Source organism: Anopheles coluzzii, chromosome 3, assembly GCF_943734685.1.
Source record: "Anopheles coluzzii chromosome 3, AcolN3, whole genome shotgun sequence".
NCBI lineage: Eukaryota > Metazoa > Arthropoda > Insecta > Diptera > Culicidae > Anopheles > Anopheles coluzzii.
In genome coordinates, this window is record NC_064671.1 from 20,282,603 (window position 1) to 20,310,088 (window position 27,486).

Here is a 27,486-nt window from a genome sequence, read left to right on the forward strand (position 1 = left end):
CGCAAGTGTAATTTCGATTTTCACTAGCGCATCTGGCGGCGGCTGACCGAAGCATTTTGCCAAACAATTTGGAGCCGCTCCAGAAAATATGGTATTTTTCCATGTTTTTTAGTTTAACTGGACTGGAAAAGCTTTGTAAATGATAGACAAACATATTGTGCAAGTATTTCAGCCGTTTTCGCATCAAAAAACGAAAAAAAAAAACTACTTAATTTTGAGATTCGGCATGACTATTCCCTCGATGACCAAAAAAAGCTTCCACCAGCCGCCGCCAGATGCGCTAGTGAAAATCGAAATTACACTTGCGAGTACGATCAATGTAGCCCGGCCTTTATGTGTGAAGTAAAGTGATATCGCACTATCGTTCAAAGAGTGAAGACTGAAATGTAAGTTTCTATCGTTGCTTTAATTACTTATCCACGGTTGATCCAGTTTACAACGAGGTTACCGACGATACCAGCAAGCGCTCCCCAAAAGCGTCCCTTCGGGTTGGCTTTCAGCTCAGCGATGATCTCGGCCTCGGACTTGGAACTATCAGCCTGCTCCTGTCCCTGAGCTCCCTGAGATGCCTGAGCTCCCTGAGATGCCTGTGCTCCCTGAGCGTTCGCATCCTCGGCAGGCTGTGGGTAAGCCTGGCAGATGCACACCACCGCGAACAGGGCAAGTAGAACAAGAGCGAACTTCATGGTGACGGTTGTATGTTGAGCGTTGGGTACTAGTCAACTGATGATCGTTCGAAAAGTCCGAGCCTATGCTTTTATACTACATCCAGCAAAAAAAGATGTCCTCCAAAATTGTTTTTTGAGTAAGTTTAACAGCTTTTCGGCCAAGTAGTGTTTGCTCAGATGATATGGGAAGTACAGAATTTAGCTTCCGTGTGTTTGTATTAGGCGTCCAGAAAGATTTCCGTATCGATATTTTTTCACACAGGCCTAACATATGTCGGCCGAACGACCCGCGTCAATGTAGGATAGCGTGGTAGCAACAAGATCTGTTTTTTTCGGTAAGCATTTGGACACCATACAAGATAAACAAACACAAAAACCACTCCACTTGAAAAACAGCTCTTTGCGTATACTGTCTTATTCTCACAAACATCCTTTTCGATCGGGTTTAGTAGTTGAAATGTTATAAATGCAAAATATTTTTGGATAAGAAAAATAAAAATTTAAACGTTTCGAAGCTGATAAATATTCACCGAAAATTAGATTTTTTAAAGAAAAAATAAACTCTGTCCCATTGGAGTTAATAAAGCACAATAATAAAGCACTTATATTAAAGAACAACAGTTCTACAAAATGCAAATATTTTGCAATATATAACAGTTTGTATATTGGCATTTAAGTTTGTAAAACAGTAGAATGATTCGAATCCATTTTTCCTCCATTGACCTTTGCTACACTTCTCTTGGCTTAAAATCATTATGTTATGCTGTAACAAGTATATTTCCTGATTCGTTAACAACAGCTTTTTCATTTGCTTTACAACGTGGCAACGTTCGATGCGATACATCCTCTATTGTGTCATTCAACCTTCATTGGCGATCGTGTAGCAAGCAAAGAGGCGGAAGTATTCAGTGTTTAGTAGGTTTTCTACACAAATCTCTCGCAGTGTGGCTGTCTGTCGTTGCAAAACCATCTATGCAAGCAAAAGTACCAGCTTGCGTACCCCACATATTTGGGAAATACATATTAAATCTGCTGTGCTAATAGAAACGTATGGAACATTTTGAAGGACGGCTTTAGTGGCGAGTTTAACGCAACCGCGGAAGGTCTATCAATTTGAGGGACCAGTGGATTTAATACAGTGGGTATAGTAGTCCCGTGAGGGTTGATGGTTGCATTCGTTTCTCTAACCGTAGCATAAGCATCTGGTCGACCGTCTAACTCTTACTAGTAAGAAGAAAGCAAGAATCACGGCACACCATTTGAGGCTCAAATTGCGGCTTATCTGAATGCCAACCCGGATACCACCTCGATTGCTCGTATCTGATTCACAGGGAGTAATTTGTTTGGAGGCGCTCTTTCAAAATGATGAAAAAAAAACTTAAGGAAATAAAAAATATTTAAAAATATTTTCTTCTTATTTTTTCTCTTTCCTGTTTTAACACAATAATCATTTTGAGACATGGTACAGCCGACGTGATACAGCTCAAACCCCTATTAGACCGTGCTCCCGTACGTAGGACTGACTATCCTGCTAAGGGTAATCAATAAATCATTGAATGCCAAGCCCCACTAGTGGTACTAGGCCTTGACCGACAACGTTTTTTGTGCCAAAGAAGAAGAAGAAGAAAAGGCAGAAAAAGAAGACAGTCGTCAACTCACACAACGCTCAACATGGCCTTCGTGGGTTCAAATCTCATATGGCTATCCCACTACTTGTTACCTTATAAGTCTCGAAAGCCTGTGATCACTCAGGTCATTATATCAATTGGAAAAATGAAGTTATTTTGGCAATTAATTAGAATTAAATAGATTTTCAGGGCTATACAATGAACGTTTTGCTTACTTGTATCATGATTGATATGTTGTTAAGATGTTGACTTCTCGCCCAATATTGGTGTAAGTGGCAAATGAAAATCTATTTCAATTCTGCCAAATTTCTTGGTTGGCTACCAGTTGCTTCGATATGCTTCAGGTATACAGTTAGCCCGAAGTTCAATTTTGTTTACCAAGATAGCCATAATCTTACTTGCTGGTCTACTCTGGGTTGAGAACGTCTTGCTACCATGGTCAGATGGCTAATCGTTCTTCAGGTTACTCGGTCTATGACCGCCTTCCTCTAATCCTAATACACAGTCAAAATTCGACAAGTTCTTCGTCGCTCGATCTTAGTGAGACGTTTCGCTCACGGTCAATTGTAGCACCGTTTTAGTTCTAGCGATATATTACTTTAATGTGATCATCATTCACAGTAAAGCAAGAACTCGAATGCTCTCGAAACTGTGATGGCTCCACTAGCTACCAAATTTCACAAAAAATTGCGGCACCCTCTTTTTGTTATTTTTTAAATACAGCAGTCATTTACCGTCTGCTAAACGGAGTATTTTAAGATTCCTTTTAGGCTGAGAGCTGGAGTCGATTAGACCCCGTTTAGGAGTCGTTTAGTGGATTTGTTGCGCTTGGGATATTGCAATTAGACTGAGAGCTTGAATCGTTTAGACCTCGTCTAGGAGCTTTTGAAGGCATTTGCGTCGTTTGGGACATTACTATACCACTTTTCGGTCCACAAAGTTTTTATATCAAAAAAAAAAAAAAAATTATTCACTGATGAGCGACGATTTTTGTTCGACGAACGAAATAGCTAATAAATATTCACCCGCCTTTTAGCATGTTCACCTTTATGCCCCGTGCTCAAAATTGATACCGAAAACCAGCATTTTTGAGAGCTTGGTTCGCCTAGTAACGACAAGTGTGACATTTGTGCCGTTCGAAATGCTGCTTGGGTTTTACAAACCCACAGGCGTTACGTGCGTAACGTCTCCGCAGCGCGACGGGGTGGCTACTTCAGCAGATCATATGATTGTCAACGTAAACATAAACACATTCGCTATTCCGCAGACCGTACCGTGACCTTGGGCCATTCGTTTCCGTTCCCCGTGTGTGTGTGTGTATTTCCGTCCCGCCCAGCGATGCCAAGATGGATCTGCTCGAGCTGGACGAAGATTCGCTGATGGAAATCTTTTCCTACTTCTGCTTCAACGAGCTGCTGCTGCTGTCGTCCGTCTGCAAACGCTTCCTGTACATCAGCCAGCGCCATTTGCGTAAAATACGCAACTTCGAGCTGGACTACCGGAGCGTGGCCGGGCGGGACAACTATCCCGAGTATCTGCGCAACGTATTCACCAGCCTTGGACCGACGATGGAAGCGTTCCGCTTTTCCGGCGGCTACATTATGGACGAAACGCTTAAGCAGCTCATAGTGGACAATCTGGCGGCGCACTGCAGCAACCTACGGTACCTTACCATCAACTACACGATCCTTACCGAGCAGCATCTCCGCCCGCTGGCCGTCCTACTGGCCACTCTGCACCACCTGGACCTAGGTCGGTGTGATTTGACCGACGAAAGTTTGGGTGAGTTTCTACGGTCCCGCCCGCTGCATCTTCGCACGCTTGCCATACCGGGCAATCCGAATTTGTTGGGCAAGTTTTTCAACGATTGGACCACGGCCCGCGAGCTGGAGCAGCTCGATTTGAGCTGCTGCTTTTCACTGAACGTGCAGGAAATGGATGAGTTTTTAAAGACCGCCAAGTGCCTGCTGGCGGTCGACGTTACCAAGAGCCTCTGGTTGGAGCGGAACAAGGACATCTTCCAGAAGGACGGACGGTCGATAATGCTGGGCACGAGCCTGCCGGTGCTGGAGTACTACAAGGCGGGCTAACGGGTGTTGTAGGTACAGGGAAATTTACCTTACCTTGCAACAAATCAACGAAACAATTCCTTCCAAAGTGTTCCAAGTGTTTTCAAAAGGCCTAACCAGAGGAGCGAGATTAAAAGCCGTCCAGCTTAGTTGGTTGTTAACTATACTATATTGGCCATCGTTGTGTGGCAGAGCCTACTTTAATGCGACAATCTCCCTCTGGCCAGCTACACAGGCATAGTATCCTACGCCTACTACACAAAGGTGATGGTACAAACTTACTTACTTACTTATCCGGCGCTACAACCGCTTTGCGGTCTTGGCCTGCCTCAGGAGTTTCCGAAACCGCTCACGGTCTCGCGCCTTCGTCTGCCAGTCCGTTATCCCGGCCTTAATGGCGGACGCCTCCACGCCATCTTGCCACCTCAATTTGGGCCTACCACGCCTCCTCTGTCCTTGTGGACGGCCTAAAAACAATCGATTCTAAAAAACCTAGTTCAAAACGATATTCTAAAACTGGCTTAGCCTCGAAAAGCAATCAATTTGTTATTATTTGTATTAAATGAAAAGGTTTGTGAATGTTTTAGGTAGATTATTAATTCTATTATTGCATTGTTAAGGCCTTTTTTGCAGCAACCTACCATGATAGTTGCATTCTACGATCAATACGCTAGCACCTAGCCTGCCACTCCCAAGTGCACATACAAGCACGATCGATGATCTCATCGATCAAGTCATTTGAAACGCGAAGAAAAAAAATTCACCCTCCCCCAAGATGCATACAGACGAGATGATCGTAAACTAGACGGTTTTTTTTAGCCGGTTTTTTTTTTTCTTGCAAATATCTTTCAAACACATAGACAAATAATAACGCCAACCAGTTTTCTTTCCCCGTTCGGTATAGGGTTTACCGATAAAAAATATATATATTTGAATAAACAAACGGGGGGGGGGGGGTTTATTTTCTGTGATCAAAATCTTCATATTCCTTTCTGGATGTTTTTTATGTGTATTATTACGCCATCACTATCGTATTGAATTCGTTCGCTGCCCGATTTGTGCCTTATGGTTGTTTAGAATGAAACGTATTTGAACATGAAATACAGTGCATTTAAAATGTATTAAGAGAGTGTGTGTTTCTTTTTTTTTTTTTTTTGTTTAAATGTTGCCTTCCTTCCCTGACCCTAATCTATAACACAGTTTGAGTGAAATTTCGATCCTGTCTCTCTGTTCCTCTCTGTTGTTGACAAAACAAAACTTTGTACATATGTTTTTCTCCCCGAATTCAATACGATCCCCTTGCGCCACGAAAAAAAAAGAAAGAAACCCTTCCCCCGCCGGAGTGGTGGTAGACAAACGGTTCTGCAGAGCTTCGGCACAGCATCACACTGCACGCCATACACAGAAACCGCCTGCCCACCCACACCGGCGGGGAGGGGAGGAGGGATTTACAAAAAAACAAAACACAGAAACGGCCGCACAATAAATGGCGTCAACTAACGACGTGTATGCGTAATCCGATCTCAACGTGAAAATCGCAATTTTCACCGACATTCTCCTACGATTAACTGCAAATGGTCGATGATGGGTAAGATCGATAGAACTAGACGACGAACCCGAGGTGGCGGCATTGGCGCGACAAAGTGTCCGGCACACTTGGGTATAACGATTGCCTTTCACCCCCCAACTACCAACGCCACCTCCTCTATGGGACTACGAATCCCTCTACTCTCTCTCTCTCTCTCTGCCTCTGCTAAGATTCTTCGACTTCTCACGACCGTGTTCTATTAAAACTGAGTGTCGAGCTCGGGATCAGACCGGCGCATTCGTTAGCGCTGCTTACACTAAGCCGACGCGAAAGGAATGAAGATATGGAGTTTAGTTGTTGTTAAAGTCTAAAATGCATCCATCATGATCCATCCTCTTCTACCCCTGCTTAGGTGCGTTATAGAGGTGTCCTCCTCATACCTCACCTAAGAAAGGGTAGCTTCGGCTCGGACATATAGAATAGATGCATGGATGCATGTTTAAAATAACGACGATCGCTAGGACTGTCTCTCTACACGAAGAAGGTACGCGAAGTAAGTATTTTAATGGTTGTTCTGGTGGCGCTCTGAAGCGCTGCTCTCTCCAAGTTTGCCGTTAGCTCTGACTTATTTATTGAGCTCCTGATTTTGATATTGCTTAATTTTGCTGGCAAAACTGCTTTTGCGTGTAAACTATAACTGGGGTACGAGAGATACAAACAATAATTATCTTTTACTGCTTTTTTTACTTTTACTTGACTGTTTTACAAATGGAAAATGTTTTGAATCGCTTTTTTAGCATTTGCTTCTGTTAGATCAAACCCTTGCTACGGCAAAACTCGCGCATCAGCTTCTTGATGCAGCTGATCTCGCGCCCCAGATCCTGCGACTTGCGCTTCAGCTCGTCATTCCTTTCGCGCAGCTTGCTCTCCTCAATAAGAATCTCCTCGATTTCGGCCTTCTTCTTCTGCCGGTAGCGCGTGGCCGCGTTCTTGTTTTGCTCCTTCTTGCGGGACTTTTTCTCCTCCGGCGCGCGGCCACCGTACGTGCGGGTGGTGGTGCTGCCGCCGCCAGTACGCTTTTTCGTGACGGCACCGCCGTTCCGGACGCACAGCTTCTTCGTCTTCGACGGGCTCCAGTCATCGTCGTCGTCGTCGGCGGCGGCAGCCTCATCGTGCCGGCTACCGTAATATCCGGACGATTCGGCCGAATCGCTGTACACGGGCGAGTGGGCGACCAGCGAGGAAGCCGACGAAGCTGACGACAGCGAATCGGCACCATTCTCGAGCGATCCGGCCTCGGAAAATGCGGCACACGAATCGTCATCGTCATCGCCCCCCTGGAACGAATCATCGTCCATCTGCAGACTGCGCACGATGTTGGCCATCTCGCTCAGCTGCTGGGGCGTGTAGGTTTCGCTAAAGTGGAACGGAGCGGACCCGATGTCGGCCGGTACTTGCTGCAACGGTTCCATCGTGACGGTTTGATGCTGCTGCTGCTGCGGCTGCTGCATGCCACCAGCACCGATCTGCGTCATTGTGGCATACTCGTCCACGATGTAGTAGCCGGTCGAGAGCACGTTAGTGCCCTGGACGAACGGAACCTGCTGCTGCTGCTGCTGCGGCAACAACAGTTCCGAATTCGACAGTGGAGCATACAGGGGTTGGAACTGCTGCGCTAGCTGCTGTTGCGGCAACTGTAGCTGGGTCTGCATGGGCAGGACGGTACCGACAACACCACCGAAGGCCGTCGTTTGGGGCGGCGTTTGCGGCGGTGTCAGCTGGCTCATCAGCTCCAAGCTGCCGGCTCCGGGACAGTCAAACTCCATCATCAGCTCCGGTCCGGCCCCATTGCTGCCCTTCGCCTCCGGCTGCAGCGTGAACGGGTAGAATTCATCCTCCACAACGGTCGGCAACGCGCCATAGCTGGCGGCAAGCAGCTCGGACTCGCTGGACGATATCTTCACCTTGTCATCGTAACATAGATCTGGCGGGAGAAATAACCAAAAAAAAGAAGAATTTATTAATATTATCTTTCAAGTGCATTAACCGTCAAAAGAGCGTTCTAGACTCGAATCTCTTCCCCGCGGGACAGCAACAGCAGCTGGACCGCGATCACGATTCCATTGGATGGTGATAAAAGTTTTCCATTCAACGACAACAAAATTCAATGCATTATAAATAATAAAAGGCATCACAACACGGCGGGGACCTTGCAGATACGGTTGACCGTAAGAACAAATCGACACCAGCCAAGAGAGATAACCGTTGCACGAGATCCGGCTCAAACCGGACCGTCCCGAAAAGTGGATCGTTTATAAAACCGGCTATTGTTTCTATCGTCGTCGCATCGTCGGTCCCACCTTTGACCGTTGTTTTAGTGGCTCGGCAGCCGTCTAAATTTACAACCGTTTCTCCCTCCGCTCACCTTTTGGACATTTTTGTTATCACTAGACGATGATTAACTAGGCTTGCGATTGTGCGAGATTGAAGCTATAGAGTCAACATGTTGAATTATTTAGGGGAATATTTAAGACTGGCAAAATCAATGAATGAGGATTTTAACGCAACCGTCTCTAATGTTGAGCGACGAACGTCGAACAAAGTGCTTTAGGGAGTACCACACCATATGCTGCAGACGGTATGACTCACAACACTATCCACCGTTTGCAAGGCAAGAGAGCATAGCATAATCAGGAGCATTTTACACTCTCAAACTATGATGTCACGCCACACCTCGCGCCTCATCGCGCTAAGGCCAATTTCCAACCGCGCTCTGAGCACAAGCGATAACGCTCCGATAAGATACTCTTTTTACCCCTCTCCACGCACACAGACCGAGTTTGATTTTTTGCGATATGATGGAACAGACCTGTACTGTACGGTAGGGTGTTCTGCACCTTTCTTTCCTTAGCAACAAGCAGCGCATTTATGCTGCAAATATGTTGCGCATAGCAACATAAGGTAAGATAAGGCTGATATTGCTGACATGTTGATGAGTGTTTGCGTTTTTCTGTGCCCTACTGTTACTCCGGGGAGGACACGTTGTAGATTACATTTTATGACTTAAATGTTCGAAAACGGACCTGCTTTACGGAGAGAAGCGCCAGCCCAACTTTCTCTGCATCAAATTGTGAGAAGCAACAACAAATCCCCCTCTCTTATAATATTCAGAAGTTCGAAATACACATCTCGTCCGAAAATAAAGGGTGATTTCCCTTCCCCCCCTCCCCTCATTCCTTTCTTATCGCGCTGCCTGCCTACCTGCGCGGGGAAAGTGATAGTTAAACATTTCCGCTCGTGATGTGCAGCGTCAGGCTTTTGCGTTGCTCGCGCGATTCGGCCCGCGGGATCCGGTGCAGCAGGCCCCCGGTCGCCCCACCGGCACAGTAGCAGCAGCAGCAGCAGCGACAATCCCGGGACACGGTGCAGCAGCAGCAGCAGTGTACCGAACTCTCGCAGATTGGGCGCGACGACGAGAACGGTGCGGCACCACCACCACCACAGGCGGCAACCGACGCAGAAACGGCAAACGATGACAACGGCGTTCCAACACCCGGCAAACAACCGTGCAGCAGCGGTGCGTAAGCGTTTATCTTCATTGACACAGGCGGCGGAGGAGATTGTCTCTGTGGACCGTGGGGGTGATTCTCGTTGCGCTTTTTGAGAGGGACAGAACAGAACAGTGTCTTCTTCCTTTCTCCTTCCGTATATCCTTCCCAACAGGGGATGCAAATGCTGATCACCACCACCACCAACTTGATCGCTTATTTCAAATCTCTATTTAAAGCTCAACCGAATGAAGCTACTAAATTTGAGGAGGGCCTTTAGGTAAGCCTTCTTGCGCCCATTCGAAGTCTCCTTCCGTTGCCGCACACTACAACAACCCAGCGCACACACTAACGGTCGGCTGCAAACTAAACTGACTCCTGGGCCCCACCAAACGGACGCCCGAGTCCTCTCCTCGCAAGTTGCCATCAACATCATCATCATCATCGGCGGCGGTGGCGGCGGGTTGCGCTCTTATCGGTACCATGAACCTTCCCACCCCAACCCAATAGGTGATAAGGCAAGGGCAGTGGTAGTAGTCGCGGGATAGGTGGCACCCCGTCTCTCCGATGAGCCTGGGATGATGATGCCTACGGTGCACGATCTTGAACCAGCTCCTCCGCGGAGCTCCAGGGGTAAGACAATAAATAGGAAATTTGCCAATGAAACCCCCACTGGACACATACCACACAACACAAATACAAAAAAAGAGAGAAAAACAAATACATTGTAAAGAGCGAAAGAAACACTTTCTTCCTTGATGGAGCTTTAATGCGATCGGGCCGGAGGGTTCGTCGCTTCTAACGATGAAACTGAAGGACACCACCCGCTGACATCTATCAGGCAGGGGGCATCTATTTCGGGGACAATGGTCTCCCGACTCGCCGATTGTGCACTCTTTCGCATTCAACCCCCATCCCCTTTCTCTGGTGTTGTTGGTTCAAGGTTCAGGTTAGGCTTTCACAGACAACAACGTTTGCTTGCTGATGCTGCTACTCGTTAGTCCCGTCGTTATCTAATACCAGGCCAAAAGCAGAGCTTTACAGTGAGAGCTAATCCAGACAGAAATTCCAGAACTTTAACTCTAATGCAAGTGATTTTTCCGCGATGATCGTGCTATACACGCATGAGAGCAAGGCATTGACCGGGTTCAAGGAAGCTCGTGGTACGAATTTCCGGATCATTGCGCTCCGTACGGTGCAAGGTCTTCTTTTGGGGCCATAAGCCAACAACGAACCAAACGTTTTACTTTTCTACCACGAACAACACACGTGAATTGTGTGGTTTTTCATTCCATTTTGCTTGCTCAAACAAACAAACCAATATTGCCACAATAACAACGCACAAACACGATGCGTTGCAGTCTTCTTCTCTCCATTTCTCGTCTTCGATCGATCAATCAAACCTATATTAGATCAATGTGACAAAACATTGGTGTTGGTCGGTTCGGATCACGCCACGCCACCGGTCGCGATTGGCGGCATTGTGTGAGACCGTCGTTTGATATCAGTGTCACGTTTTGCAAAACAACATCGTGCGATACTACCACTCTCCTCTTGATGGGATGGGTCAGAGAGATATAGGGGTAGACAGAGAGGAGGGATTAAAATGCCATATTTCCCTCCCGATAATGTGATCTTTCTTTAATGAGCATGCACTTGTCTCGCAAGGCAAGGACTCTTTATGATTTGTTGTGTCACTCTAAATCACAATTTCATCATAACGATCATTACAATATCTGGCTCACTCACTCCAAACTACTCTATGGCCATCGGTTGCATTCTCTAGCTCCTTCGCACTTGTTCTTTCTCTTGAACTCATTAAAGCATTACGCGTACATACACGCTCGAGCTGACCTACTTTTGGCATAAACACACACACCAGAAGTCCTCAATTCGCACGCAGCCGAACCAAAACACTGAAGGAATAGAAAGGCAAGGCCAGCGGGTCAATTCATTGATAACTTCTACACCACCACCACCACCACCTGCAGCAGAGCTCCTCCACTTCGCATTCTTCAACATCAAATTTGGCGGGCTTAGCTTTGCTTTAAGCTTCAAAAGCAGCACTGCGTGAACAGAAAAGGGTCATTGGCTTGTGCGTTTTTTGTTGTTATTCGGCAAAGCATTTCAAGTTTCAAGGTTACTTCATTGGCGAGGTTGCAGGGGTGTGCTGCTGCTTGTGCACACTTCCTGGCATTGCAAATTTGATAGAATTAATCGAACAGAATCTTTCCACGCAAACATCCAATTTCAAAGTCTACATTCTACCAGATGCAAGAAAAACAAACCCATAACATTTATCACACATCATCGTGCACACTACTCCCTTTGCGCGCCCGGGCTAGCCACTCTCCATTACAAAAGCCGGAGTGTGTTGCAGTAGCACACCGAATAAACCCAACGACTGCTGCCTGGCGGCGTACTTGCTTGGCGCAGATATAACCCGATACAAAAATATAAATATTCATTGACCGTGGAGAATGGAAAGCGCTCTAAGGCTGGCAGAGTTTGGCGGCCTCCCTCGGGGCGATCCAGCTCAACCCTTCCGAGGGGAAGGTGCATCCATCCCACTACTAACACGATGCGAAACCTGTTCCTTCCTATGGCAAACAATTCCTCATTGTCGCACGGGAACACCGGTTTCTTCATTCCCTTCCAGACCTTCCTTCCTCTTCGACACACAGGTTGGTTCGTGGTGCCTGCCTGGTGGTGTCGTGTATATTCATGGATTCCGCTTTTATGGGTTCAGATTCCACACAATGCAACATTCGCTTTCTTACGCAGATGGTGTCACACACACACACACAGGACCTGGGACCAACACCCCACACTTGGGAGGGAATGGTAAAACTGGTTAAAAGCAGTTTGTGCAAGCTCTCTTAAGTCGCGCAGTTAGAACAATTGCCGTCACCGTCACTGTTGACGAGTGTGTGCAGTCGGTGAGCTAAATGTCCCCAACTCCCGCCGCAATGTGACCGAATATCGACCGACAGAAAATTGAAACCTGTGTCGGGCGTTTGATTAATAAATAGACCACCAGTTTTGCCGCTTATATTGGCTCGCTGCCCGGCTGTGTACTAAGCCGCGCTGCTTTAAATGGACGCCCACACACGCAACTTAACCACACCACATTTGCATGGGTAATGTTGTTACGTTAAACGAGTGGGGGAGAGGAGGAGCTTCGTTTCCTTCCACACCGGTGGGGAATAACCACTCTAAAGCCAGCCGCATTCTGGGGTGTGGGGTACTTGTTGTAAAACGATTCTCAATTAAAAAAGCGATCAAGGGTACTGGTACTCCCTAACCGCGATAATGGGGAAAGAGTAAGTGCTCCCGCTGTTCGATCGTTCAATGATCATGATCATTTTGCATGGGAAAATTAAAGCCCATTACAATAGGCAGGTAAAACAGTAAAACAACGTTCTTTATGCGTGCTTTAGAGTGTAACGTAAGGAAAACGTTACAGTCCATTCATGAGCAACTGTTTAGCGATGAGTTGAAGGTGTTTAACAGATGTGTGTATATGGGCAGAGAGGAACCTGTTAACGCAGGTTGAATGCATTATTTACACTGACGCATAGAGTTTACGCAACACAGGCGCCATTTCATAGGCAGTAAAGTAAACAGTCTGACGCACAGAGCTGTACAGATATTGTTGAGGTGAGTTTATTGAATTCCCATCTCATCTGTGAGACCTAGAACTGTGATTTACCTATGCCTGGAAGTATGGGAAATGTGCGGAATAACAATAACAACTTCCGGGTTTAATGCACATTTTAAACCTCGTGTATGTAAAAACCATCCAAGATTGCGTTAAAATCAAATAAAACAAATTGATAACATATTATGACGAAGAAATATTCAAATAAGAATTTGCAGTCATTATCAAAATTCCCCAAATCTATGATATTGATACATATTTTAAAAGAAACAAATTCCAAGACGAAACAAAAAAAAAACGTCATAAATTGTTAAACTATAAAACATCTAAAAGATAAGCTACCAAGAATCAATGTAATAACCAATAATTAACAATTCGTTTAAGATCAAGATCAATCATCTAAAGGTTCTAATTCTTGTTCAAAACGCATTCCAACTCCCCCCATGTGCACTGGGGACAACCCGGCACAGTTATCACAATGCTATACTACCAGCAAATAAAACGATAAGTCACAGTCCGCACACGCATCCACGGCGATGGGGGGACTCACCGACGGCGTGCTGGATCAATGTCCAAACACACAGACACTTTGGGGGGCGCCCTCTATCGGTAACCTAATTTTGGACGGAATCTAATCTACCAACTGCCGCGCGCACCGTACACCGAAGATGGGCCCTCCTCTCTCAACGATTTGCGCAGTTCTGTAGCGGCACCATCTCTCTAGATTCATGCGCTCAATGCTAATGTCAATCACTTAAAATAAGGCCACAAAACCACACACCACACCATTGTGCAATCTGATCCTGATAGACGTATTGTTTAGTAAGATGTGCATGCATCATCACACCGGATCATTCTTCAAAACCCCCACCGCAACGCCCCACAAAATGCAGCGCGCATCGGACCTCTTTCGAAGTGTGTGTTCGCGTGTGCTGACTTATCAGCCTTTTCGCAGCCTTACGGCCCATCTGCCCAAAGAAACAAAAGCCGTGTTGTTTTCATTCTTGCGATCATAACGCTCCCGACCAGTGTGTCCTAACCATACCGCCCGGTTCGCTCAACACACACTTATCAGACTCGCACGCGCCGCCGCTGACGAGTGTGACGACGAACCTTCGAAAAAATAAAAACCGATCGGGCCTTAACGCATCCGCCGCTTCATCTCATCATCTGTGGCCTCTTCTGCTATGCGCGAAAAGGCAAAAGTCACAAGAAACTGCCGCGGTTTGCTGATAACCGACCGAAGATAGTGGAGCTGTTTTGCATTTGCAGAAGAAGCAAAGGGCGACGCATCTCTTCACACTGGACTGGAGTCAAACTGGAGCAATGGCTTCAGGTTTAATCTTCGTTTCGTTGCTGCACGATCGAAGAGCCTTCTTCATTTTATGACGGGTAAACACACTGGTGTTTACATATCGTTTCGGGGGAGCACTTTGAACCCATACACATGGGAGGGGGGGGGGGGGGGGGGGGCAAATGCAAATTTAACTTGAATGCGTTCCATACTAACCGTAGACATTCATCATCTCGTAGGGATCACCCCGCTCGAAGGGGTTTGTGTAAGCCGTGTGGGTTGATTTGTCGAAGCTTTGCTGCTGCCGCCAATTCCTACCCACAAGCCGTTCTCTATTGTCTATCCCCTACTCTGATGGCTAAAGTTCCTTCCTTTCACCTGTTACGAAGTGAATTGAACGTCTTCCGATGTCTGTATCTAAAGACACTCCTGCTCGAGAGGCTCCTTGAGACCGCTCGAATTGTATATGTGTGTGTTTACTGCTTTATTGCTTCCTGTCCTGCTGCTCTCTCTCCCGTCGTCCGAGTTAGAACAATGACAAACAATCTAATTTACGCGGTTCAAGTGCTACTAATGACTACTTCTACTATCTAAAAACTAATCTCGCAACAGTGCAATCACACTAAAGTTTAAAAATGTATATATGCTTCCTATGACTAAACCTCTGCTGCTTATAAGCAATATCCACCAGGGATTCGAAAATATGGGCACAAAAGAATTTCACAATTGGTTTTTCGACAATGCGCTAATGCTATTTCTTTCTCCTCCGGGCAAGAATCGAGTGGCAAAAATTGGAAATATTAATGCTGCCAAAAAGGTACCAACAAAACCTTATAAAGAAAGGATAACGAAACGGCAAAACCGTGGCGGCCACACCACCAAAAGCTCACACACACTCACCCACTAACCCCCGAGACTGTGAGTCAACCTCTGTCTGTGTGTGTACGCCGGCGCTGAGAGAGACTTTACCGCACTACAAAATCGTACTAAAATTTAAGCAAATCGACTAATGATCGTTAACAACAAAACAAGCAAACAAATTATTGTTTAAAAGTATTTATAAAAAAAAAACACACAGCAATTTTCAATCACAGATATTGTTTGCGCACACCAAATGAGAAATAAAATATTTCAAAATATTTAACACACACGCACACAGGGTGGGTGGGTGTTAGTGGTTTTGAGTATTGGCAAGATCCCTCGTTTTGCAGTTTTGTCTATTTTCGTGTATCCTTAACTCTCTTCTTTTTGGGGGGAGGTTTGTTGTTGTTGTTTTTGTTTTTCGTAATGCCTCTTTGCCTCCGGAGAATGGTTTAATAACTCTAAAACCGTACTAAAACTGCAAAAAAGAGAGCTTTCTTTAATTATTGTCCCTATATACGTCTCCTTCTCAATTCACAAAAGTGTTCGTTTAATTCTGCACGTTTTACGTGGCGTTTTCCTACTCAAAAAAGCATTGGCCGTTGTACAAGCGTAATGGGGTTTCGACTCGTGCTAAAGGTCCTTGGACTGTGCTATGTTTGATTGCCCTCTTCTTCTCTTCCTCTCTCTCTCTCTTTAGCTCGCTCGGAAGGACTCAGACGGCAGCAGCAAGCACGGTACGCACCAACGCCACCGGTCGTCTCTTCACCAGCTTCTGGGAGTTGAACACGATCTCGCGATTCCAAGTGTATCGATAGGCCACCGCAACGACGGCCACGACGCTCATGCTCACGGGTGGTAGCGGTAGCACTGTATGCCCAATCTTGCCAGCCCCGTTGCTACAGGGCGCGAAAAAGGGGTTAGGATCCCGCACACACAAACACACTTTTTACATGAAACTTCCGGGTCCTGGTATCGCTCCACCGGCAAACACCAGACGACAGCGGACGACCTTCTTATGCTTCATACACCTCCGCTCACCGAAGCCACACGGACACACGGGACACGCACACTCCGGTGTGGTAAGTTTCACGCGCACTTTTCCTTTCTAAAAATGTCGTGTACGCGTAAACTGTGTAATTCAATTAGAACACTTGTCGTATTTGTTTGAATAATCGCCTGCCGAAGTAAAAACAAAGCACAGAAGCTTCCACACCAAACCAAACGGCACCAATCAGAAGAATAAGCAACGCAAGCAAAGCTTTACGCAAGCGCTAGCGCAACCACGCGGACACGCGACTCAAACGATCGACTGAGTGTAACTGATTGAGCCTGTTTTGTGATGGCGCCGCCGCCACCGGACACCCTCAGCAGCAGCAGCAGTACCCAGCTATTGGTATTGGTGGTGGTTCTAAAGGTGATTTCGATTCGATTTCTCATCCCCCGAAGCAGGGCAGGGTGAGTGACGGCGCATTTTGCTGAAACCCTGAAACAAACACAAACGCATTCCGCATCGCGGTGTGTGCGTATCAACACCACCGTCAAAATGGCTCCACCACACACACACACAGATAAGGGTGTTAAGTGTGCTAGTGTATTACCCCCGCGCAATCAATCCAGGCCAGGAGAGCCTAAACGGAGAGCGGGCGAACCATACACCATCGTGGTCAGTGAGAGTGATCAACACCCCGAATACTATCGCGCAACCCCCGTGTTTTGAGGGGACGAGGGAATCGACGACCAAGACGACCACACAACCCCCGCTAATCCCACACCAATACACCCAGCAGCACCCAGCCAAGCACGCATGTTTTGACGCACACCAATGCCACTAGCGAGCGCCAAGACGGGTCAAAATATAATGAGAGGCACAAGTTGCTCGCCCATTGTGTCGACAATCTCGCGATTCGTAATATTAATGGACGAGCTATGAGCTCTGAAAGCGTGTACTAGGGTGGGGATGGAATTGCACCACCTTGTAGCGTTCATCTCAACCTGCACCAGCGACATCCAGCGAAGAGCCTGTTTTTAACATTCCTTGCAATCCTCCTTCGTGCCTTTGTTTCCGTGCGCAAGCATCTTACGCATCTTCGTTTGGGTAGATGACACGTTTTTACACCCCAAAAACACCAAACCCCACTTGTGGCCAGTGAACGGTCTTCCGAAACGGTGTATCTCTGTCTGCAAACGCCATCGACGACATACGGACGACAGCAGCAACAGCAGTTGAACCTGTTTCACCACTTCCCGGGTGTTGTTCAAGACTCCGAACCACCCTTTACCGGGGAGGAGTAGCCACTTTCCCGTAGCTGCCCTCCTCTTCAGGCCCGTGAAGGCTAATGACGGTGACGATGGCCATCCAATTTTAAGAGGTAAGCGCCGCCCCAGCCAACCCCTTGCCGTCTTTGCTGACCCGCGATAAGCGCAGCTGGTCCAGCGGGTCCAACGGGTCCAACGGATCACAAAGAAAGAGAGAGAGAGAGAGAGAGAGAGAGAGAGAATAAAGCCCATCACAACGCGCCATATCGTACGGCTGAGGACAACAACAACGGACGGCTTGGTTACATGCAGGGAAGGTTGGAAGCGGCCGGAATAACTTAACCAGGGCGCACACATACTGCACCCAAGACCCAGTGAAAGTCATCCGAATAAAAGCGGGCGACAACAACACACACCTGTTTGCCATGGATTTTCATGTGGAATCGGTAAAAATATTCGAGGCTACCGCGAATTAATGGGTTTCCGATGTTGCGAGACAAACCCCGTGCGACATCGGGAGGGTGGATGATGAGAGGGCTTGAGGTTCCTAATTAGGGAGGAAATCTTTGACATTTCCATTTGAATCTTATGTAATGAGTGTTTGTGTGGAATGACCCGACTTCAAGCAGATGAGTTTGGGGATCGGCTTAAACGAGTTAACAATTATGTTCCCCAATATCTCCATTGGATTATTATTATTATTATTATTATTATTTATTAATCTTCAACGGGCCGTATGGCCTAATTAAGATGTAACAGTTCAATAAAAAAAATACATAGCAAAAACAAGATTTGCATCGCAATTCACTGCGGCCACGGCAAAAGCCGGAGACGTTCCTTGAAGCACTGAGTTGAGATGTCGAAGTCGAAGCAATCCGAGACAGTGTTGAAGACAGCCGACATGCGGAACATAGGGTCTGACCGACCAGCACTGGAACGGGGTTGAGCGAGCCGTAGAGTTTCTCTAGACCTAAGTGTTCGGGATGGTGCATAGATATCGACTCGATGCAACAAAGGCGATGAGTCGATAGAGCCATTTAGCAATCCAGCGATGAAAGAACACTGTGCATTGCGTCTTCTAACCGAAAGAGGTTCAAGGCCTAGAAGACGGCACCGCGCAGCATACGGAGGAAGATTATTGCGATCCTGCCAGGGAAGTAGGCGTAGGGCATATCTCGTGAGCTTACGTTGAATCGCCCCAAGTCGAGCAATTGAAGAAGCGGTAGTTGGGCTCCAGACTTTTATACTTTTATACAGGCTTTTCGAGGAGTTCTCATAGTTTTGGAACACTTTAGTGACTCTTTCTACCTGGCAAAGGAATCTATGTCATGGGAATTGGACCCAATAGGAATTTCCAAGGCACCCTGTCCAAAAAGGGTGCCATATAGCCCAATTCCCGTCATATAAAGTTCACTTCCAAAAGGATAGAATCAAGGAAGTGTCCCACAACTATGAGGATCCCTGGAAAACCCAATAAAGTACTCCTTATAGTACACATCGCATCACTCAATGTACCCTCCTCATCACTTCAATTCTCTGAGATTAGCACTGACTGCCACAACGAATCGCCACCAATGCCGATAACACTTCGTTTTTCAGTGCATCATCCCTGTCTCCGACTGCATGATGCGTTGGTGAGATCACGGTCTGTGTTGTATTCTACTTTCCAGAATGCGAGAAAACATCCTCCACCCAGGTCATCTCGGGTGTGGGCACAACATTAAGCCCTAACCTTCCCTCTATCTTATCACACCCGAGGCAAGAAAGAGCGCACAAAGCTCTCTCAGTGAGGACGCTTAATGCATTCCCGGAAGGAAACAGCAGCAGATTATTTGAACCGAGCGACCGTTTATAGCAAAAAGTAATTTCACACGCTTAAAAAACATGACACCAAAACAAATTGTTTCCATCAACAAACACGCAGCAGCGTCGTCTGCTCTGGTTGTCCATCGGTGTCCCCTCCCAGGCAATCTTGCTATACAGACATTCCCGTACACACAGACACACACCAACTGACAGTGACAACGACGCAAATCCCCAATCACACGCTTCAATTAAATCGTTTAAATTATTTATCATTTACCGCGCGTTGTAAAACGTACATCAGCAGCGACTACCGTGGAAGGGTGGCAGGCTGGCTGGCTGGCTGGCGGGCTGGCGGCGCTCCTACCAGGGTTGTATGCAAATTGCGACAACATGCGACATATTATTGCCTGTGACTGTGATATTGAGACAAATCACTAGTAGCAGGACAGCGTACAACACATACAGGCAAGAAAATCAAACACACAAAAAGAGTTGGATTGTCCATCGCTCCATCGACTGTCCAAGATTGACGGCCACGGGGTATTGCTCACACCAGCCAACCCGTCAACCTGTAGGTTCCTGTTGACCGTTTCAAATCAATCAAAGGGATTTCCAGACGATTGGAAATTGCCGGTCGGTTGTACGGCCGTGAAGCGGGGGCTTTCCGTACCTCATCGCAAACCGGGCATCGAACGTGACAGAACAGAAAAAGACAGCCCTTTTTTTTGTTTGTCCCGAGAAACGGGTTTTGGAGAGGGTATTGCTTTCTTTCAAAACAACAATCCTCTCCCCCTTTGTTGACGCTCCCTCTAGAAAAGGCATTTTGAGCGAGCTCGGCTTAGTGTCAATGTGTACGGGTGTGTAAGGGTCGCTCGCGCTATCAGCATCCACCCAAACGTGCTTCGGGCTAGAGCAGAACGCGTTTCAGACACAGCCGGACAGGACACAGGCACGGTATTACGTCCAATACAGGAAGCTAACCCGTCAAGGTTAGATACGGTTACATGTGTCTGTAAGTAGTGTGGTTGAAGTCTTCTGATTAAAACGTACTTTGTCAGCACAATATTTAATTCTTTGGACTAGGTTATGCTTTCCGGGTGTCTCAATGGATCATCAAGGGCTTCTGTAAAACAAAAGCAATTTAACAAGTCATTGGAGCGGATCGTAGAAGTTATTTAGAACGCAACGAACCAGTTCAAACCAGTCACAGTTTGCACTGGTTGTTAGATAAACGATCATTTTGTTTAATTCGTGACCGATCACTGAAAGAACCGGTTGCAGTAAACTGGCAATACATGCGTAGACGTGCAATCATGATTGATCAAGTGCTAATAAATTAACATATTGCAGCTATCCTAACGAAACCGCTAAAGTTATCGAGACTATCAATATAATGCGGTAATTCCGAATCGATCCAGAGATACGTATCATACCATTTTCAAAATTATAAAGCTTCAAATTTGCTCGTAGCGAACGGATTTTTCAAAAACATTACTGTTACTACTGTAGCTGAATTATTTACTAGTGAAGTTAATAAACTTGTTCCATTATTTTAACGCTCCAATGATAACGCCTTCAGCTCAACAAAGGAATAACGAAAGCATAAATAATAAACTTAAAATCCCCCGGCCCAGCCCGGTCGAATCGAACACAACCAACTTCCTTTCTAGGTGGATCATGCAGCAGTCACGTGATATCGCTAACCAGTAGCCGCACTCTAGCTGATTCGAGCCCACACGCACACACACACCCACAAACACCCAACCCATACACAGCCATCGAACGCTCGCAGTAACATTGCCAAAGTTGATAGCTCCAAAGCACATTGGGGCTGCATTTGGGGTCCACTTGGGTCAAAAACTTAGAGCAAAACAAAAACGACCCAAAACGAAAGGAAAAAAAACAGAACTCAAAAAAAAAACACCAACTAACACAAAGCGATCGAAACGAATCATCCTCTCTCGGGGTGGCACACTGATCCCCACCACAAAACCACAGCCTTAATAATGATGCGTGATGGAGCAGGTTTTTGCTTCATGGAAGAGTTTGTTCCATTTTGTGTGTGCGTGTCTGTCTGTTTTTTTACTTCAAACCTCTCGTGTCTTTGAAGGAATAGAGGGCATATAATTTACTAATTACAGGATTTTCCATAACCAAATGTAAAAAAATGTTTCAATTGAAGTTAATCGTAACGTTTTTTTTTTCTCCAAACCGTTATTAGACCTAATGAACAAAGTAGATTTAATGTTTTGCCCATTACTGACTTTTGTGAAGATTTACTTGTATAGAAGATCAAATATGTATCATGAACGTTCAGCAGATTAATTCATGTTTTTGTTATGTTATTAAAACTAAATTAAAAATTAGGTACATTAGTATCTTATCTTGACTTCTTGATCGGAACTACTAATGTCGATCAACATTTCACACATCTATGCGAATTTAATGCCAAAGATAAATTCATTCGAAAGTCAATTTTACATGTTGCAGTTCATTACAGAGACAATCATAGAAATTAAAGATTAAAATCAAATAATCGTGATTTTCTCTTCATCTTATCAAGTCAGTCAGCTCACAACGCCATCACACAACCAACGTGTGAGATAGCAAATGGTAACTCAAATGATTATGTTAAACACGATAAAGTGATAAACACAATTAGCATTACGGAAGAAATATAATTGCAAAATAATCCGCATTATTGTGCTTACATGGTTTTTTTTTTCATTTTCGACGGCAATAGCTTCAGATATCAGATATTGATTATACAAAACGATAACATAAACCTTTCAGCCTTTGCTGATAGTCGTTTATTTAAAGCAGCGGTTTTCGGGGGGGGGGATTTTTGATCAAATCTTCGCCTAATACCTTGGGTTACAACGCTCTCCCCATGCTCATGATCTTGTGAGTGGGGAATGAAATCCTAAATGCGCCCTACATTGGGGAAAAAGCTGCAAAAAGGTTTAAAACCACTAATTTGAAAGATCATAGCTGATCAGCATTAATGTGGATTTAATTGTTTGAAAATCGAAACAGCAATATTCATTGTATTTGTAATTGATAAGGTTTACATAAAATATAAATGAATACATCGTGAATGCTCAGATAGCCAGGGAGTTTTGAGAGCAACGTCAATTTCTTGTTTCAGAAGAACTTATTGCACAAAATGTATATGGCATATAGAGAGTCCAGCCCAATGATGAGAATTTAAGCTACAGAAGGCATAATTTTAGATCAATAACTAATCTATATATATAAAAATCTCGTGTCACGGTGTTTGTCGCGAGCAAACTCCGAAACGGCTGGATCATTTTCAACGAAACTTTGCACACACCTTATGGTGGTATGAGAATAGGTTTTAAGACTCACATCATTTTCAGAAGTTGCACTAAACTTAATTTATTAGCAATTTTCTAACTCCCATACAAAGGACATCATTGTTGTTGTTGTATACAGCACTTTGACAGTCGGTGTAAGGTGCGGTTTACACTCGCTGTGAAATGCCTAGCGGTTTACGATGCTGTCACAAATATCCATAATGACAAATCAGAGATGGAGTACTTTAGTTTGGGAATAATGAATTAAAAAATACATGCTATTTCGCTTTGTCCTATTTGCTGTTTGATGTTCCAAAACGAACAAATATGCTTGCTTTAATAATTGTAACATAAACATGTTTGGTTACTGATGTTAAACTCGCAAGTGTAAACAAAGCAAAGTGGTTGTAGTGCCGGATAAGTAATTTGCAACTTCAAATACTTAATCGGCAACTAATAAAATGTGGGGTAAAACTAGGTTTACCGGGCCAGCTAGTTATGTATAATAGTTACGTACAAGCCATAGATCGTCCATAATGGACATTGTTTAAGGTTAAAAGAACCAAGTTTAGGTATATTTTTTTGTTTAATAACTGGCCTTCATAACAGTAGGCAACAGGCAGAACGATCGATTATTGTATTTGCAGTAAATAATTACTGACTTAACTGACTTAATAGGAAAGTAACCATTTCCTTCTATCAGATATCTAAAAAAGTGTTTCTAGTTTGTCATAAAATTTCAAAAGTTTCGCGATGCTTTTCTTATCGCTTCTTTTGTTACGGAAGACAAGCATTTCTTGTTTCTTCAAGAGGATAAGCTATCCCTTTTGGGTCGTAGAAAACCTCCCCATTGCCACAAGTCTAAGGTAAGAAAAACGGAATGGCCATTCTTGGCAACGCACGAAAACAAAACGTAGTTGGACGTTGATTCTTCAGCTCCCTCAGTACAAGGTTACCTCGTTATACAAAAGAAAACGTCTTTTTTTAAACAAACGTATTCCAAAACGTGACCGTAAAGTGTAAACATAACAACGCAAACAAACAAACCTTTGCTGCTGTTAAGAGTACAATGGTACAATTTTGCACCCATTATCCCCAGAAAGACACAAAAAAACCTGTCCTACCTTCAGGCAGCGTTTCAAGAGGAACCTCCAGAAAACTACCATCCACTAGTACCGATGGTTCCGGCTTAAAATCAGTTTCTAAATCGATGAGAGCATTATTGAACAGGTCTTCTAAAACGAAACAAACGAGAGAGAGAAAAAAGCAAATTGAAGTGAGTTTTGTTTGGTTTGCTTGAAGCTTCGAATTTGACAGTGCACGAAAAACACACACCTTTGCAGTAATCGTAGGTGTCGTCGAAAATGGACTCCTCCTTAGCAAAGGAGAAGTCGGATGGAGACGCCGGCTCCATCTTGCCCTCCCAATCGATCTTCAAGGGAAAGGCGGTCGGCGTCGTCAGCATATCCATTATGGAGGCGGACTGCATTGGTGCGGAAGTTGGATGTTGTTCTTGTCGATGATGATGTTAATGTTCCGCTAAATTGCTCCTGGGCAATGATGGTGGATGATGGTAAAAATTGTTCTTGTACGAAATCGGTGGCCTCCGTCGCTGGGGACATCATTTTGCTGGTTTGGGGTGCCATGACGGCGCTGGAAGTTGGAGGAAAGCAGAAAACATAAAAACCATCAGCGTTTGTGCTAGCGTAGACATCGAAGGGTTTCATTTAACAGTGCAACACTTGGCTCAGCCCATGTTGAACACGGCGAAAGCGCAAAAATCCCCCATAACCAATTACCTCACAATCAAACTATATGATCGAGGCAGCGTAAAGTAACAAAACAAATACTATTGCATCTGGCATATCTCTTATCGCCGTACCATCGCACTCGACAGTAAATAAACAGCGTTTCGTTTTCGATAAGATTTCGCATTCCGCACCGACCGCTTACAAGGGTTCGACGTTAAGAAAATTGATTTCACCCAACCCCCAGGTGGGTTACCTGGCAACGTACCGCGCGGGTCTCTTCTAATGCGATGACGATGACTCATGCTCTCGCAGCTAGAGATCAGGAAATGTGCTGTGCGTGTTTGTGCAACATATTTGTATGTGTCTGTAGGGGTGTGTGTATGTGGGTATAAGAGCATCACGGCAAAATTGCTTCGTCATTCGCATAGCATTAATATGTGACGCTAATGGCAGCATCACGTCACCCGCTTCAATACACGGATGCCGGGCCGATCGGGCAATGGTCGAAACGTTGTGAAATTCGCTACTCCACCACATGGAGCATATATTTTTACTCTCTACAACAAAAAATAACTCCAACCCATGCTTCAAACAAGCCGTGGTAAAAGTAGGTCAACATAAGAAAAAGAAAATCTGCACCGCGTTGAACTAGCAAGTGCAACACACCCCCCACCCATCAATCTATTTAACCCGTTAAAATGTCGACCACAAACCAGTTTTTTCTTTTCCCCGATAGGCCGAGTAGGCCGTGCTTTTTTCGCCACACACCTGGTGTGTTGGGTCCAACGGGCCACTAACACCACCCCGAGGGGAGTGAAGGCGTCCAACATGAATTGCAAGCACGCGCATAGGGCATTACATCATTCTCGACCGAAATAAATTTCCCTCGCTTTTCCCAAATTTCCGGCATCGTTCGATGGGCGCTTTGTTTTCCTTCCGTTTGACACCCGTTTGGTGACGGTGCGATTACGCTAAGCGGGTAAAATTGCTGCATTTTTGATTGCAGTTTACACACACCCCTCCGCCCTCCCGGTACGCACAGTTTCAGCCCACCCTTTTCTCCATGACGCGTACGGCCCCCGGGGCCAATGGGCATGTGTATGTTGAGTAGCAAATATTTCGCACCCCTATGCCCCTTCCTTTCACACCCGTTCGCCTACAAAACACCCTATTGCTTCTCACTGTTCGGTGGGTGCTGCTGCTGCTGCTGCACTGAAAATGGAGCGATTTATCGATACTTACAACGTGTTAAATAGCATTTTGTTGGGTGTACTTTGGGCACCGTAGTGCGCTTGCTTTGCAGCTGGCGATTAATCCATTTTTCACCTTTTTATGAGCACAACACAAAATTTCAGTACGTTCGTTCTTGGTGGCTGCATTTGGGAAACTGAACTCCAATCGTCGCGTGTAAACCACGGTACGGTGTGTAGAGAAGAAGGTAAGATCATGGCGCTTTGCGAACCGCCATATTGTACACACGTTTCAATTTTGATGCGTTGGCATGTTGATACGTTGAAAATTAGTTTGAATATTTTTTTTACTTTTACTTGATTTTTGATACCTTTGCCTTTTCATATAGATTACAATAAATTATTGGTACACAATTTTGATTAATTTTAGTAATTAATAATTTATCAATTTTACCTTTTTAATTTAAAGCTTTATGATAGCTCCTAGAAATTCCTGTTTTTATTTATCAATTAATCCTGATTCATAGTTGACTGTGTACATTCAAATGTACAGCATAATACCGTTAATTTAAAACAAAACTTTCCGTGAACAAACAAACAAAAATAGCCTAATTTAAATTTTCGTGCTTATGATTGCAATTTCACTCAGCCCAGTGTGCAATGGGCCAAATCTTCCGATTGACAGTCTAATTTACAGCTGATCGTGTATTGATGATCTTCGCTGGCGGTTGCGACGGAAAGGTAAACAAGGCAAAGGTGAAAAGCCGACGCCTATAAAAACAGAGAGTTTTGTGAGTTATTTTGTGATCGAACAAGCATTTTCAAGTTTCATACAAATTAAAGATTTTCATAGTAAATATGAATATGGTAGTTTGGTGAATACCGGTCGTGCAACGTGGAAACATTTTACCTGGTGAGTGCCGATCGATTGATCTTTTATTGCATTTCATTCGTGTCTTTCGTGCATAGAAAATGTATTGTAATGATAACATCATTGTGACTAAAATTAATAATTCATGTCGTTCTTTTACATCTTAACACATATAACTTAGCACATAATTAACTCGCATAATTAATTGTTAGAATGTCGATCTGTTGAAGTGAATTGTTTATTGTTGATTGAAAGAAATTTAGGCTAACACATTTAGATCACGTGATTCCAGACACATCATGTTCCATCTCGGAAGTAGGAAGAGCGATTTCCCTTCGATATAGAATTAGAATTTAAAATATTTTGTATCTGCGAATATCTGCTTACGCAATCCTTCGAACCTAACGTACTGTGGGTGGGGATATTTGCCATCAATTGTCATCATCAGGCGCGCAAACCTTATTACAATACATCATGCCGGCCCCATACGGACCAAAAACCTGCACCATCAAAACAAATTTATTCCCAAAACTTTCTGCACCAATCAATGTGCAATCGCGAAATAAATAAACGCCTCGTAAACCTTATCAAATTCTGCCAATCGATCAAGCGTTCGCGCGTTCGCTTTCGCGTCAATGAGATAATTAATATGCTGTCTCCGAAACAATTATCTTTGATTGTGTCGCGAGAGATCGCACGGTTTAACCTAGTATTTGGGCACACGCTAGTGCAGAACGCTAGTACACACGCTTGCCAATGTTTACGAGCATCTTCAACGATCCTCCGGCAGCATCCTCTTGGTGGCTACCCTGTTGGCAAAACTCAGTGATGCTTCTGAGTGACGGAACTCATGCTGCCGGTACTTTGCCGCATGAGCTACCTTTGCGAAAGTGGCCATATCTCAAAAACTACTCGTCACATTCTAACGAGCGATACCGTTTTGGAATCAGCTTGTCCTATAATTAAAAAAATAGTTTCTGTCTCTATTGGTTATCAAATGAAGATATAATGGAATGAGAGTTTTTTAAACTTTAG

The 27,486-nt window shown here is 44.9% G+C and overlaps 2 protein-coding genes across 5 annotated transcripts in view; both read right to left on the minus strand.

The window, feature by feature from the left end:
- LOC120955475 (DNA topoisomerase 2) overlaps positions 1–27,486 on the minus strand; it is a 197,370-nt gene that overhangs the window by 141,075 nt on the left and 28,809 nt on the right. The gene's annotated exons all lie outside the window — the stretch shown is intronic.
- On the minus strand, positions 5,536–25,796 carry LOC120959921 (activating transcription factor of chaperone). Of its 4 annotated transcripts, none has more exons than XM_040383693.2 (4): positions 25,633–25,796; positions 23,975–24,292; positions 23,764–23,871; positions 5,536–7,877 (listed from the first exon to the last, which is right to left on the minus strand). In XM_040383693.2, the coding sequence occupies exons 2-4, from the start codon at positions 24,126–24,128 to the stop codon at positions 6,703–6,705; spliced, it is 1,437 nt and encodes a 478-aa protein (XP_040239627.2). In that variant the 5' UTR covers positions 24,129–24,292; positions 25,633–25,796; the 3' UTR covers positions 5,536–6,702. The 4 variants fall into 4 exon arrangements, with proteins under 4 accessions (XP_040239627.2, XP_040239626.2, XP_040239629.2 ...); XM_040383692.2 differs by having other exon boundaries at positions 23,764–23,874; positions 25,633–25,795; XM_040383695.2 differs by lacking the exons at positions 23,764–23,871; positions 23,975–24,292; positions 25,633–25,796 and adding an exon at positions 14,613–14,811.